Source organism: Meles meles, chromosome 18 (genome assembly GCF_922984935.1).
Source record: "Meles meles chromosome 18, mMelMel3.1 paternal haplotype, whole genome shotgun sequence".
Lineage (NCBI taxonomy): Eukaryota > Metazoa > Chordata > Mammalia > Carnivora > Mustelidae > Meles > Meles meles.
In genome coordinates, this window is record NC_060083.1 from 61,275,770 (window position 1) to 61,289,402 (window position 13,633).

General features: G+C 59.2%; 1 protein-coding gene across 6 annotated transcripts in view; it reads right to left on the reverse strand.

Annotated features, from left to right (window-relative positions):
• Window positions 1-319: 319 nt before the first annotated feature.
• Window positions 320-13,633, reverse strand: part of USP36 (ubiquitin specific peptidase 36) — a 38,449-nt gene continuing 25,135 nt past the window's right edge. For all 6 annotated transcript variants that reach the window (XM_045984901.1, XM_045984902.1, XM_045984905.1 and 3 more), the window contains 9 exons: window positions 13,154-13,292; window positions 9,753-10,418; window positions 8,975-9,102; window positions 6,580-7,155; window positions 5,979-6,190; window positions 3,802-3,903; window positions 3,064-3,179; window positions 2,526-2,677; window positions 320-2,214 (listed from right to left, as the gene is read on the reverse strand). In XM_045984901.1, the coding sequence (XP_045840857.1) occupies window positions 2,546-2,677; window positions 3,064-3,179; window positions 3,802-3,903; window positions 5,979-6,190; window positions 6,580-7,155; window positions 8,975-9,102; window positions 9,753-10,418; window positions 13,154-13,292 (2,071 nt within the window). In that variant the 3' untranslated portion in view covers window positions 320-2,214; window positions 2,526-2,545. The remainder of the gene's footprint in view (window positions 2,215-2,525; window positions 2,678-3,063; window positions 3,180-3,801; window positions 3,904-5,978; window positions 6,191-6,579; window positions 7,156-8,974; window positions 9,103-9,752; window positions 10,419-13,153; window positions 13,293-13,633) is intronic.

A 13,633-nucleotide genomic window follows, 5' to 3' on the forward strand; every position in this document is an offset into this window, starting at 1 on the left:
AAAAAAAGTCAAACAGCAGCAAACCTCAGCGGAACACGGTTTCCCGGTTTCCTCAAGGCAGTACTCACTGCGAGCCCCCAGCGAGCGTGGTGGCCCCTTCAAAGGGTTCCTCTGTCTTCTTAAATTCAAATGAATGTACTTAATACGGTTAAATAAATCGCTTTATTCCTCTTTATCCTTAAGGAAAACCTGCTCCAAACCTGCCCGTGTACGACGGGCTACCCGAAGGGGCACCAGGGCGAACCTTTCATCTGAACTGGGAGCTGGGACGTTAACTTTCAAAAGTCAAAGGGAAAAAACACAAAGACACAGGCAGGGCTCACAAAAACTCCTTTTATTGCACCAGGATCTTGGCAACATCGGGGGCGCCTCAGCGCCTGGAGCGGAGGCGCGGCGCACGGGGACGCGGCGGACTGAGCCCACCAGGAAAAGGCAGGTGAGTGAGGCCACATGGGACCACCAGGAGAGGCGACCCGCCCCCACAAAGTTAAATTAAACTCACATTCTAAGTCACCCACGTGACCGCTATTATAAAAGCTTTAGTTATTTGTATACATTTATATATCTACACGTGCCCTAGGGTTTGGACTGTTTCTCGGGCCCATCCTCCCCCTCCCCAGTTTGGCTAAGGACGGTGTGTGGGAGGGAAGGGCCCGCCCCAACGGAACAGTGACAAATGCTGCCGACAGGCCGGTGCTCAGCACCGCCCAAGACGCAACGGGCATGTTTTCCTCAGGAAAAGGTTTCATAATCACACAGTGGAGAGGGGAAGAGCCTGAAGAGGAGGGAGCGAGAAAAGAGACGGGCTCTGTGTGGCCGACGCCGGCCTCCCTTTCCACTGGAGCCCACCACCGAGAAACAGGGCAGGTTGGGAATGAGGGTCAACACCAGAAGAGGGAAAAACCCAATGCCTGCCCACAAAGGCACTTGCCTTCCCATCGGAAGTGGCACATAAGAGAGCCACAGGGCACTGGGAGGTGGGGGGCGGGGGATGACCCTCATCTTTGAACGATGGGTGCTCGATGCAGAGAACTCTGTCCTCCCGGCCGGCAGACGCAGCCAGTGCCCTGCTCGCTTCCTGCTGGCCCCGCTCGGGCCACGGGCATCACTGTTCTCCCCACCTTTGCGAAGAGAAACGTAAGGACAGGAAGAAAAATCTAAAAGAGGCTACGTGAGAAAGTTGACATGTGTCCCTGCCCCTGCCCTATGAAGGATACTTTTCTCTGATCCCCCCACCCCCAGGCCCCGAGCAAGAGGCAAGGCTCGGGTGACACAGGGGGGCCAGGCCAGGCCACTGGGGGCCTCAGGCCACAAAGAACCACTGCGGAGGACGGACGTCCACGTCAGATGTCTGTCTGTGTCCGATTCCGACGTTCTGGATTAGAGGACGCGGAGACGTCCGTCCGCAGAGTGGCTTTCGGACTGACCGCTACACCCTCTGCGACTGGGTTGTGCGTCTGTTCTCCGGAAAATGTCACCTTAACTGCGGGTTTCCTGTATTTATTGAATTACGAGTTTGCACGCACAGCTTGAGCAACAGAAAGCGCGACCGTGAGGGTACAATCAGCTAGACTCGGCGCACGAGACGGAGCAAAGCAAGCCGGTGTCGCAGCTCGGGGAAGGGACGGGTTGCTGATAGAAGCCACAGACCGCGTCACAACGAAAGTCTCTGTTAAGTAGTAAAATAAAAGGATTCTACCCCAAGACCACCACCTCGAAAGCCCCGCGGGTCGCGGCAGCTGCAGGGGAAGGGATGGCGAAGCCGCCTCAGCATCGGCAGCCGCGGGAAAGGCAGGTGCGTCCGTCGCCCGACGCAACCCGCCCTGAAAGAGCCTTCACTCTGCAGAGACAGTCTCGGTCCTTGCGAGAGAGGGACGCGCCGGGGCACCCCGGGGCTTCCGTGCTGAGGGCACAGCTAAGGCATAGACGGCCGCGCCGTCACCCTGTGGGCACCTGCTCACTCGAGGACGCGCAGGGAGCAGCGCGGCTGCCGCTCCCGCCCAGAGACCACACACGAGGCGGTCCAGGTTCCCAGCTGGTGGGCTGCCGCCCACTCGACACGTCACCGTGGGGTTGTCGTGGCACCAGCCGCGACGCCAGAGGTCCCGACCCAACGAAGCCCGGTTCCGCGGCCACGGGGCAGCTCGGTCCTCAACGAGGCCGCTCCTCGGTTCACAGGGGCGGCGCCCAGGATGCGCCCCGCACCTCCAGAGGCTGTGGGGCACACAACATTGCTCCTGACGAGGGACGAGACCCCGGGAGTGCCCCCAACACCCCCGAGCGCGCGTCGGGACGACACGCAGCATTAGATGGCGCTCGGAACACACCCGGTCCCGCCCCACACACCGCACACACCTGCGTGCACCAGACACACGCGCCCGTCAACACGCACCTCAGCGCACGTGCGCGCCGCGCTCACACCTCACCACACGCACACCACACACTAACGTACACCTCAGCACACAGGCCACATGCTAACACACACACACACACACACGCACGCTAACCCCCCGCCCCGCACTAACCCATCTGGACAGCGGCCAAGTCAGCGGCGGCAGCTGAGGCTGGTGGCCTTAGCGGGGTGAGTCACAGACCAAAAGTTCCGTCTACTCTGAAGCTTCTGGAAGGCGTTATAGGTTCTTTTCTTCTCTCTCTTGAACTTCTTCACTTTCTTTTCCTACATAAAAAAAAAACCCCAGGCGTCACCACTCCCAAAGAGGGCTCTCCCCGGGTCCCCGCGCCTCCTCGTGAAGGCTTCTTGGGTGGGGGACACGACTCTCAAGTGCTACAGAACCAACCGGCTTACTCTCGTGTGGCCTGAGGGAGGTGTCCCCGCTGTCCCCACCCTGCTGACGAAGGAGCAAAGCCACCAGGACAAAAATGCCTCGTCCACGGCCACACAACGTTCACAGTGGCCAGACTGGCATCGGAGCCAGCGGCCTGCCTCCCGTGGTCCCTGACCACGTCACGTGGTCGCTGCCACTTCAAACGGACCCAAAGGGTCAAGTCCTCCCTGCCCGGCCGTGACTGCCACGTCACGCCAGCTCCAAGCACAGCCTGTACCTTCCCTCGATCGAACTCTTCGTCCCAGTCGTCGATGACCGTGGCCGCGCGGGCCCATCTGCTGTCCTGAATGGCATCCTGACTGACAGCCGACACCTCGCCGCCCCACGTCAACACTGCAAGGCAGACCCCGAATGTCGGCACCTTCGTGCACCCGCTTCCAGAATGTTTACGACCCAGGCTGGCCTACGCCTGATACATGCGGCCTGGTCGAGGGGCACCTTTCGGTGAAATGGACCACGCAGAGGAGGATGAGGGCGGGCAGGGCGGTCTCCGCGTGCAGGACAGTGATCTGTCCCTTAAGCACACACGCCGTCTGCTCTGCACCACCGGCCCCCGTTAAGCTCCTTTCAAACCCGTGCTCTGGCCGGAGACAGAGGTCTCACGTTCCCTCTCCAAGATGAAGGACATACAGCACCAGAGCTGGGCGATTCCCATCCACTCCCTCCCCACGCCGGCTCGCGCCACCCAGAGCCTCGGGCCTGCTCTCTGCACCCCCGCCCACACCCCCAGGAAGTGGCGTTCTGGACCTTCCACAGCAAAACCACCCGCAGGGCCTGGTTCTGCACTTTGTGCAACGGCCACAGCTCAGGGAGGTTCTCGGCTGACGTTCCTCTCCCCGTCCCGAAAGCCCGGTGACTCCCCACCTCAGGACCATGACACAACGGGTCCATTCCCGACCTCTGCACAGCCCCGTGAGCGAACCGTAGCACAGAAGTCCGTTCTCGAAAGCAGTACCTTTCCTCCCGTAAGCTTTATCGGACGAATACTTGAGCAGCTCCCGGAGCACGTCGGACTCCCGCTCTCTGCCCCAGGACGCAAGAGGAGCCGGGGCCTGCCCTGCAACCAGAGAACACTTAGGTCCACACGCCTCTGACGGGGCGCTCGATTACTTCTCAAGGGGGGCTACCGTCCAAATCAGCTCTCGGAAGAGCCTAAAACCCCCCTCCCCCCACACAAGACCGAAAACCCGCAACCGGCAGTGCGGGCCCTCGAGCTGGTGCAGGAAGAGCGAGAATGAGCTCCCGGGGGACCCGCCCCTCCCACAGGGAAGCACCCAGGAAAAAAGTGGCAGGAACTGGAAGAAATGACAAAGTGCTCTTGTCACCACAGCTCCCAGGGAGGCTGTCCCCCAGCGGCGTCCTGGAAGAGCCGGGCCATCGCCGCTGGCTGGATGTTGACAGCAGAGAACCCCCCGCCTCAATTTCCAGAAATGACGGCTGCCTGGTCCCCGCTAACCACCTCCAGCTGCTAGACGGGCTCCCCTCCCTCAGCACGAACCTGACCTTGCTCTCCCTGCCTCCAATGTATCAATGACTCCATGACCTTCATCCCCAGTGTCCAGTGCGGTGCCCCACCACCAGTCCCTGCTGCTCTCTCCAGCCCCTCGCCCCGCGCTCCACGGCACAGTGCAGCCCAGCGGTCACACGGGGCCGCCCACGACGCTCTCTCCGTGTCTGGGCTGGGAATGCCCTTCCCCGCGGAGCCAACTCTTCCGCTCGTCAGGACAGAGAGCAAACATCGGAGGGGCTGGGCCCCCACAGCCCCAGCACCTGCACCGGGCGGCGGGCCCTGAGGCCGGGGCGGCACCCCCACGTGGTCGGTGGCTAACGAAGCGAGCGCCGGGGGCTCCTGCCCGCCACCGGCCTGCTCTGGGGCCACCTTTGAGCAGCCTCTCTTCCAAGACCGGCCGCGTTCCTCGTTGCCCAGTGGAAGCGTTTCATCATGGGATTTCTTTTTTTTTTTTTTTTCCAAGATTTACTTGAGAGAGAGAGAGAGAGGAATAGCACCAGTGGGACAGGCGGAGGGAGAGGGGGATAGAGAGAGTCCCAGGCAGACTCCATGCTGAGCCTGGAGCCCGACGTGGGGCTGGATCCCAGGACCCTGAGATCACGGCCTAAGCAGAAACCAAGAGCTGGACGCATAACTGACCGTGCCCCCCGGGCGCCCCTTGTCATGGGATTAATGTTAAGTCACGGGCTCATCTGTTGGGAGTCCAACAAACACACATCATCCCCAGCAGCCTGTCGCCCACACACGCGCTCACACAGCTGGCCCCCAAGCTGTGGAGCAGACCTTGCAGCAGCGCGGCCATGACGGGTCCCTGCCCAAGCAGGGGCGAGCGTCTCTCCCCTTCGCTTAATGGACACTGTATCAGGAGAGCCCAGCTGAGCCTGGTCAGCCCTGGAGGAAACAACCAGGAGAAGTCACTCGGCCACGGGCACCCAAGGCCTGGGGAGTAGCCCAAGTGCTGCGAGCCCCAACAGCAAGACGCCACGCTGTCTTGAGAAAGGCGCAACTCGCGGCACCGGGGTGGCTCAGCGGCTCAGGTCGTGATCTCAGGGTCCTGGGATGGAGCCCCGCATCGGGCTCCCTGCTCAGTGGGGAGCCTGCTTCTCCCTCTGCCTCTCCCTCTGCTGCGCTCTCGCAAATAAATACAATCTTACACGTGATCTTAGCCAAAATCAAATAAATACAATCTTAAAAAAAAAAAGGCCTATCTATTAAAACTGGCAGTGGAAAGTTATCTTCTGAACCCAACCTTTCAAGTTCAAGAGTCACAGGAAAAACTCCAGGCTGGATGGCCCAGGACTCCTCCAAACAGGAAAGTTTAGGCAGAAGCACGTAGAATCAGAAGAAACACTATGTTCTCAGAACATTTAAAATTCAAGCGTCTCCTAGGTTTTCTCTCGGAGTGGTCGCGGCTGACTGCCTCGCCAGATGAGAAAGCTGTGACCCACAGGACACACAGCCTGCCCAAGGGGGCAGACGCAGAGCGGAGGTGAGAGGTCTTTCCGGCCCTTCCCCTGCACCACACTTACTCTAGCCGTATGGCAGGGCCGGGCACAGGTGTCCCCCCGGGTGCCCCCGCCCCCCACCCTGGCCCCCCACCCCTGCTCCTCACAGGTGCATACCGGCTCCATCCCCGGGACGCCTGCCATTCAGAGGCGGGGAGGACGGGCTACCAGGGAGAGCAGAGTCCCTCTGCCTCTCGCCCCTGCAGGCTTCAGGATGCTCATTCTCTTCTACTTCCTGCCATGACTCCTGCTGTCTTTTTTTCTTTTTCTTTTTCCTTGGAGACGCTATAGTGGCCTCTAGCTCGATGACGTCTGAGGGGGAGCAGCTCCTGGGAGGTGAGAGTCAACAGTCAGTTCCGGGCAAACTGAGGGTGAGTGGGGGTTCAGGTTGCTACCCTGGAACTCCCAACCGGCACGGGCCTCAACCGCACAGAAGAGCCACCCCGAGTGCACCCCGCAGATGCGAGCAGGACAAAGCACGCCCGTGGTCCGGGGGCCACCATCAAGCCTGAGAGATGTCAGAGAGAGAACCCCACAACTGCACCGACCCCAGGCGAGTCCTCCAGGCCAGAGGATGCGGCCGCAGCGCCTGCCGATCCAGGGGCATGTGACCCGCTGCACCCGGCTCACGTGCCCGTCCGGGAAGCCTGGCCAGCACGCTGGGTCTCCAGACCGCCCACCTGGGACAGACGTGGGGCCACCTGGCTCCCGAGCTCACCTGTGCCACGGCGGGTCCTGCTGGAGGCCTTCTTCTGCACCGAGGCCCTCTGCGCCCTTCCGTCTCCTCTTCTTGTTGCTCATGGGGTGGCCGTCGGTCATGATCCCCACTTTCTGGCCGTTCTCCTGCAGCCGTCCGCCCTCGTCCTCTAGTCTGTCAGCGGGCACCTCTGCCCGGGCCTCCTTTCTGCGCTCAACGCTCAGGAGCTGCCTCTGCGTCTGCCCCTCCCGCAGCGGGGAGGCGTCCAGGGCCTCCGTGCGTTTCCTCTTCCTCCTCCTCCTCCTCCCCGGAGAGGCCGCCGCTGCTGGGCACGTCTCTGAGCCCTGCCCCTGGCTCTCTCCCCGGCGGTTCCTCTTCCTCTTCTTACAGAGGCCCTGGGGGGACTTGCTTGCCTCTGGCAGCTGGTGTGGAGGGGCCTGGAAGCCCCCATTGGCCTGAGGTGGGGGAGCAGAGGCGGAGGAGCAGCTCTGTGGGTCTGACGTCCCGAGAGGTCGGGGGCTACTGGACAGTGACACGGAATGGGGACCGACGGGGAGCTTCAGGTGGCTGGATGGTCTGGGAGCAGGTGAAAGCGCCCTGTGGGGGGGACACACCGCTCTGAGCACGGGCAGGCCCCTCCTGCCCACCCGCAGCCCCTGCCCGTCCAGGCGAGGATTTCCAATGGTCCCTCCTCACCACACGAATCTCAGAGACACATAAATGACACTCACTTAGAAAAGAGAAAAAAGTTAAATTCTACTTTACTGAAAATCAAAGTTAGAAAAACCAGAACCTCTTAGTTTCCTGTCACCAAGTAGTTCAAAGTAATTTTCCAAACTTGTGTTACTGAGTTTCTTTTTTAAAAGATTTATTTATTTTAGAGACAGCGAGGGAGAGAGCAAGCATGCGAGCGGGGGAGGAGCACGGGGAGCAGCAGAGAGAATCCCCTCGTCCCTGTTGAGCTCGGAGCCCGAGGCAGGACTCGATCTCACAACCCTGAGAGCACAACCTAAGTTGAAATCAAGAATCGGCCACTGAACCGTGCCACCCAGGCGCCCCTAACTCACGTTTTTTATTTCCAAAACAAGAGTTAGAAGAAACTTCTGTAAGTTCACCCACAAGCCTCAAGGTGTTCACACCCGTGATGCCAGCCTCGTAAGAGGGGCCAGCACGGGCCTATATACTGTGCACTCGGACTCCCCTCTAATTCAGGGGCTCCAGAATATCAAGCAAATGGACTCTACAACCCATCACACTGTGAGACGAGGCGGGGCAGAACGGGGCGCTCCGGCGGGTTAGGCTCGCTGACCCGCCTCTCGGCAGACGTGACCTGCAAGAGTTAACCTTCTGCTCTAGGCCTCAGGCTTCTCATCCACGACCCAGTGACGGTAACGCTGACCTCAAAGGGTTACGGAACCAAACAGGACTGCCGCGACCTCAGCTAGGACAGACGCCCAGACAAACTGCACTATGCCGTTTACTGTTTTCTGGGAAGCTTGAAGAAAAGACTGTACGTTGAAAAGGAAAAAAAAACCCACAGTAAACATCTCACGCGCTTAAGGACCCACCACGTGTCAAACTACCGTGCTGGGTCCGGCCGAGTGTGCGGGCGGGAGAGGCCCGTGATGGGGGCGTGCAGCAGGCAGCACCAGGCCATGGTGGCCGGATGGTGGGGAGGACCCATCAGCGCCCAAGGCAAACAGCAAACCACCCAAACCACCTCCCAGCCTCGCCCAGCTTCCTCCCTCCCTCCCTCCGCAGCTGCCAGAGCCCCAAGCAGGTGTCAGTGACAGCTGTCGGCTAGTCGGCGCCCTGAGGGAGATGAGCACCCCCGTGTGTGACAGGGCGGGAGGTGCGTCTGTCGGAGCCTGAACACAGCTCCCAGAGAGCCGCTCTGGACGCCCGCCCGCCCGCCGCTCTGAAAGCCAGTGTGAGGGGACAGTTGGGGGAGCCCCCACAGGGAGGCAGAGGGGAGCCCGGGGAGTGCCGGTGGAGAGACACAGTGATACCGGCAGCAAAAGACAGCCCTCAGCGGGGCACAGGACTCTGGGTTCACGCAGGGTCCTCCTGGGACTCCTGGCCTCCCCTTCTACTCCAGAGTCCCGTCACAAGCCTGGGGAGGGGCTCCAGGGCACAACCGGCATCCCCACACGGACCCGGCAGGTGGATGGAAAATGAAGACAAAAGTGCAAAGATCAGGACCGCAGAGAGCAGGCTGCCTCTGACCGGCCGGAGCTCCTATGCCCGACGGAGAGAGAGAACAGGAAGGAGTCGGTGCAGGATCCGCCCTGTAGCTGTCCCGCGGCGCACCACTGTCCGTCCCGCAAGGCCGGAGACCTTGTGCGTCCTCACCAGCCAAGCGCACGCTAAGCACAGGGGGGAGCGGCCGGCCCGGGGGCCTGCGCCCACGGCTCACCTGATTGCACAGACGGGCCAGGAGGCGGCGGCGACGGGGTGAGTGGTTTTCCTGGGGTAGGTGAGGTCGGACAGTGGAGAGAGGGGCGGACGGAGGTCATTGCCGGCTGCCCTCCGCAGGGTGCTGGCCTGCAGTTATCGACATAAATAAAAACTTGGTGGTCTAAAAGAGGTCGCCGTGTGTGAAGAGGAAAAATAAAAATAAACAAATAAATAAGAACAGAAAATAAAAATGAGAGAGCCCAGAAAGGATGATGAGGGCACAGAAGGAGGAAAAAAGGGAGGTGGGGGAGGGGAATGGTAGAAGAAGAATCAGAAGTGTTTTTGGTTAGAAACAAAAAGGAGAAAAGGAAGGAAATTTAACAAAAATCTCAGCACAACTGCATCATCGAGCTTCACGCTGCACACGCAGCTGCCAGCCGGCCCGTGGCCCGTACGCCCCCGCGCTCCGGTTCCCTGCCAAGCCCACCGCATCTGCCCCCTCTTCCCCTTGAGGCTCCTCTAGGAGATTCTGTCTACGGACAAACACGGGGACCTTCCGCCTCTCCCCAACCCCCAGCAGCCATCTGACGTGTGGATCACATCAGGGTCCCCCCAAAGCCCCACCTTGGCCCCCAGACAGCCCTGTGTAATCTGCAAATGCCTACACCACCTCCGTTCCTCCGATTGGGGGCGCCCAAGGGCCCAGACAGGATTCACCCCCCTCCCCAGACGGAAACCAAACCTGCTCTGTGGGCCCTAGAGACACACTTCCGGCGGCCAGGCTCCCACACACCCACCTTCTTGGCAGAAAGGGCCAGTTTTTTGGCCGGTGGAGGAGACATGATGTTTGCGGCCTCGGCGGCAGTGCTGCTCAAGATGGGGGACTTGGGCTTCACCACTTTGGAGTCGTCTCCGTCCGGCAGCGCTCTGGGCTGTGTTCCCTGAGAATCCCCCAAGTGGGCAGCTCCGCTCTCGGGTGCTTGGGGGCCCTTGGCGGGGTCGCTGCTGGCACAGCGGCCCGGGCTGGAGCTGCAGGAGCCCCTCCTGTGGAGCTCACGGCTCTCGCCGCCCGCCTTGGGCCCATGCCCGTTGGCAGTCACTCCGGCCGGGAGCCTCGGTGAGGTAGAGAGGGCTGTAGCCCTGCCGTCCCAGGAGCCCTGCCTGGGGCTCTCGCTCTTGCTGCCGTTCCCGCTGCCGGTCCCGTGGAACCCCTGAGAAGCTTTGCGTGATGGGGAGAGGGGCCACAGGACAGTCGGTTTCTTGACTTTCTTTCCAGCCTCATCCAGAGAGGTGGGTGTGTGGGGGGGTGTTTTGGAGAGTCGGGGGGAAGGGGCGCCCACGGCCGGCTTCAGAGGAACGTATCCATTCTGAGACTTCAGACTCGACACGGAGCCGTTTCTGGAAACGGGCACACCAAGCTCCTCGGGGGCCGGCGGCTTCTTTGTCAGCAGCGAGTCCGATCGCTGGAGGAGAGCAGAGCAGAGGACACGATCACACCCTGGAGGGAGCCCAGGCCGGCGGCTCCCCACGAGGTCGGAGCAGCCTGTGGAGCGGGAGGGGTCCCCGCCAAGAGCCCGAGACAGATCATCTCCACGGACGCCCGGTAAAGGCTCTGTGGCTGCATCGGGCGCTTCTGGCGTCCTGGGAGCCGTGCGCGTGGGGCGTGCATCCGCACAGGCCCCTTTACTCACAGCAGGACGATTTTCGTCAGGAGCAAAGAAACACAAAAAAGTACAAAGGAAAAAAATAAAAGCACCAGAGTCCCACCTACTGCGCAAACATGAGCACTGACGGGCTCACCGGCACCTTCTGCGTGGAACGGCCCTGCTCTCCGGAGCAGCTCTGGCCCGCACAGGCGCGCCCAGTTCCATCTACGCGCTCCCCAGAGCAGCTTCCCACGTGCTCCCGGGGAAGGTCATTCATGTCTGACCCAAACCCACTTTGCCGCAGGACGTCTCCCGGACCTGGACTGTCTCCAGCTGCTGCGGGAGCGAACGGTGCCCTGTCCTCCAGAGCCCTGACCTCCGTTCACCGGGCTCTGAGTTCTGGCTCTGCTGAAACGCTCCCCACGGCCTGGGTCTGTGCTGCTCCCCACCTCCACCTCCCGCCTAGTGCAGGGTCTCCCAGAATCAGGGCTTAACAACCACTTGGTTGCTGAACATCTGGTTGAACTGACCACCGAGAGACTAAAGCTTTTCCCCTACTTAGGAAATTCCCTGCTCGTTTCCTGGGAGTGGTCACTAGGCTCCTAGGCTACGGCGCCTCGGGGCTGCCAGCACTCCCGGCGCAGGGCACCTGCTGTCCTCTCCCCGGGGAAGGGAGGGAGCTCTTCTCCAAAATCTCTGCTAGGTCGACGCCCCAGCTGGCTCTTGGTGCACCAACCCTTGCACCCTGTCATCTGAGTTCATCCGAGCTAGTCCTTTACATGCTAGGAACAGGAACCTTTTGTTGTACTTGCTGCAAATATTTTTAGAAGTGGTTTTTTTTTTATTTCTAATACATCATGTACAAAAATTCAAATTTTCATTTATCTATTCCTTTCTTGTTTTTCTATACTGTGTTACAGTTTTCTCTCTTCTGGAGGCTTACTGAGAATTCTCGTCTACTTTCCTCCAAGTTTCTTCTCTTTTTTTCCTCTATTTTAAAAAATAACTTATCCTTTACTTACATTCTTTCTAAAGAGAACACGTCTTGGGGCGCCTGGGTGGCTCAGTCAGTTAAGCGTCTGCCTTCAGCTCAGGTCATGATCCCAGCGTCCTGGGATCCAGCCCCATGTCAGGCTCCCTGCTTGGCTGGGAGCCTGCTTCTCCCTCCCTCTGCCCGTGTTCTCTTTCTCAAATAAATAAATAAAAACTTCAGCAAAAAAAAGAAAAAAAAAAAAAAAAGACCACGTCTTTCTGTTGCACTGTAAGACCTCTTGTCACACAAACATTTAACTTTATGGAACTTACATTATGTCATTTAAAGTAAAATGGCTTCTGGGGCGCCTGGGTGGCTCAGTGGGTTAAAGCCTCTGCCTTTGGCTCAGGTCAGGATCCCAGGGTTCTGGGTTGAGCCCCGCATCGGGCTCTCTGCTTAGCGGGGAGCCTGCTTCCCTCTCTCTCTCTGCCTGCCTCTCTGCCTACTTGTGATCTCTGTCCAATAAACAAATAAAATCTTTAAAAATAAAATAAAATAAAATGGCTTTTGTGCGAAAACAGTGTGTGTGGTACATTATCTTCACAATGCGAATGGGCGTGGCCAGTGGCGTGGCCCCGTGGTACCGACTCCCAGTCTGGGCCACACTGACAACCCCCTTGGCCATCACGCCATGGCTTTTCCTCGCCACGCCCAATCCCAACGCCTCTATTTCTCACGCATTGGCAGGGACATGCGGGAGTTGCATAGGGACTAACGCCCCGCGGACCATGAAGGCCCTGTGGCCGGCGTTAGGATCTGACCTTCAGGCTGAAGGGAAAGAATCAGACGCGGCCGGCGGAAAGGACCCGTCTGCTTTTGAGTTCTGAGAACTGTGCTGCAGTAAGGAAACCACTCACTACTTCGCCAGTAAAACTGATTTGTAGTAGAAAAACTCAAATACACACAAAAACAACTTTCAACAAAAATAACTTGAAAACGAGGATATTTCCCAACTGTTAACCTTTTACCACACTGGCTTTCTTGCTCACTCACTCCACGTGTCTACACACGTATGTGTGACGTTTCTCTTCCGAACCACCTGAACGTATTTTAGACATGATGTCCCTTTACTCCTTCCTACGTATGTCCATGGACACTCCTAAGAACAAGGACGTTTTCTCAACACACCCGCAGCAGAATCATCCAAAGCAGGAAATGAACACTGCTAGAGACTTCCCACATTTTCAATACTGAACTGTGAGGATAAAAAACACTTCTTCCCAGATGCTTCAGGTCGAGTGTGCATGGCAGCTGGCCTGGGACGGGGCACACCGAGCCACCGTCGGGTCCGCTCACTGGCCAGGTTTTCTCATCCCTGTGCCTCCTCCCGCCGCCCTCCCCGCCCCCGATGTCAGCTCCTGACCAATTTGAGAGAGAACATGGAATAAAACAGGACACACTGAGCTTTCCTTCCGATGGGCTGAGTACCCGAGCATGAAGAGGTCTGGGGTCCCCACGGTCCCGACAGGCACAGACAGGAAGGTCCGCCGCATGAACATGGGTCTTTTGAAACATGTACCTTTCCAGTCAGCGGGGAGCCAATGCTCCCATTGCCAACATTCTTCTTCAAGTGGTCGGGAACCACACCTGGACGGCCGGGAAGGGAGGAGACAGTTCTGGGGAGGGACCCATCGGGACTCTTCTTCGAGCCTGGAATTCTGTCAAAGGAAGAAATCAGAGTCGGAGATCTCTTACCGAAGCCACCGAAATGTCCCCGAGAACCCCGACTCCGCTGGCGAGCTTCTCTGAATTCCCACGCCGCACTGGCAACAGCGCAGGCGTGTCCCGGAGCCTCGGAGCCGGGCTCAGTAAACAGAGAGCCCCGTGCAGCTGAAGCTCCTCCAAGATGAGATTCTCGCTTTACCAGAAAGCCAGGGACCCCTCAGTCGCTGCGCCCAAATTTAGCAGAACAGCTACGAAGCAGCAAAAAGGCCTCCAGCCTCCGTATCCTCCAACCTCCAGGTCGCTGACAACCGGCCCCCAGGGAAGGTACCCGGCC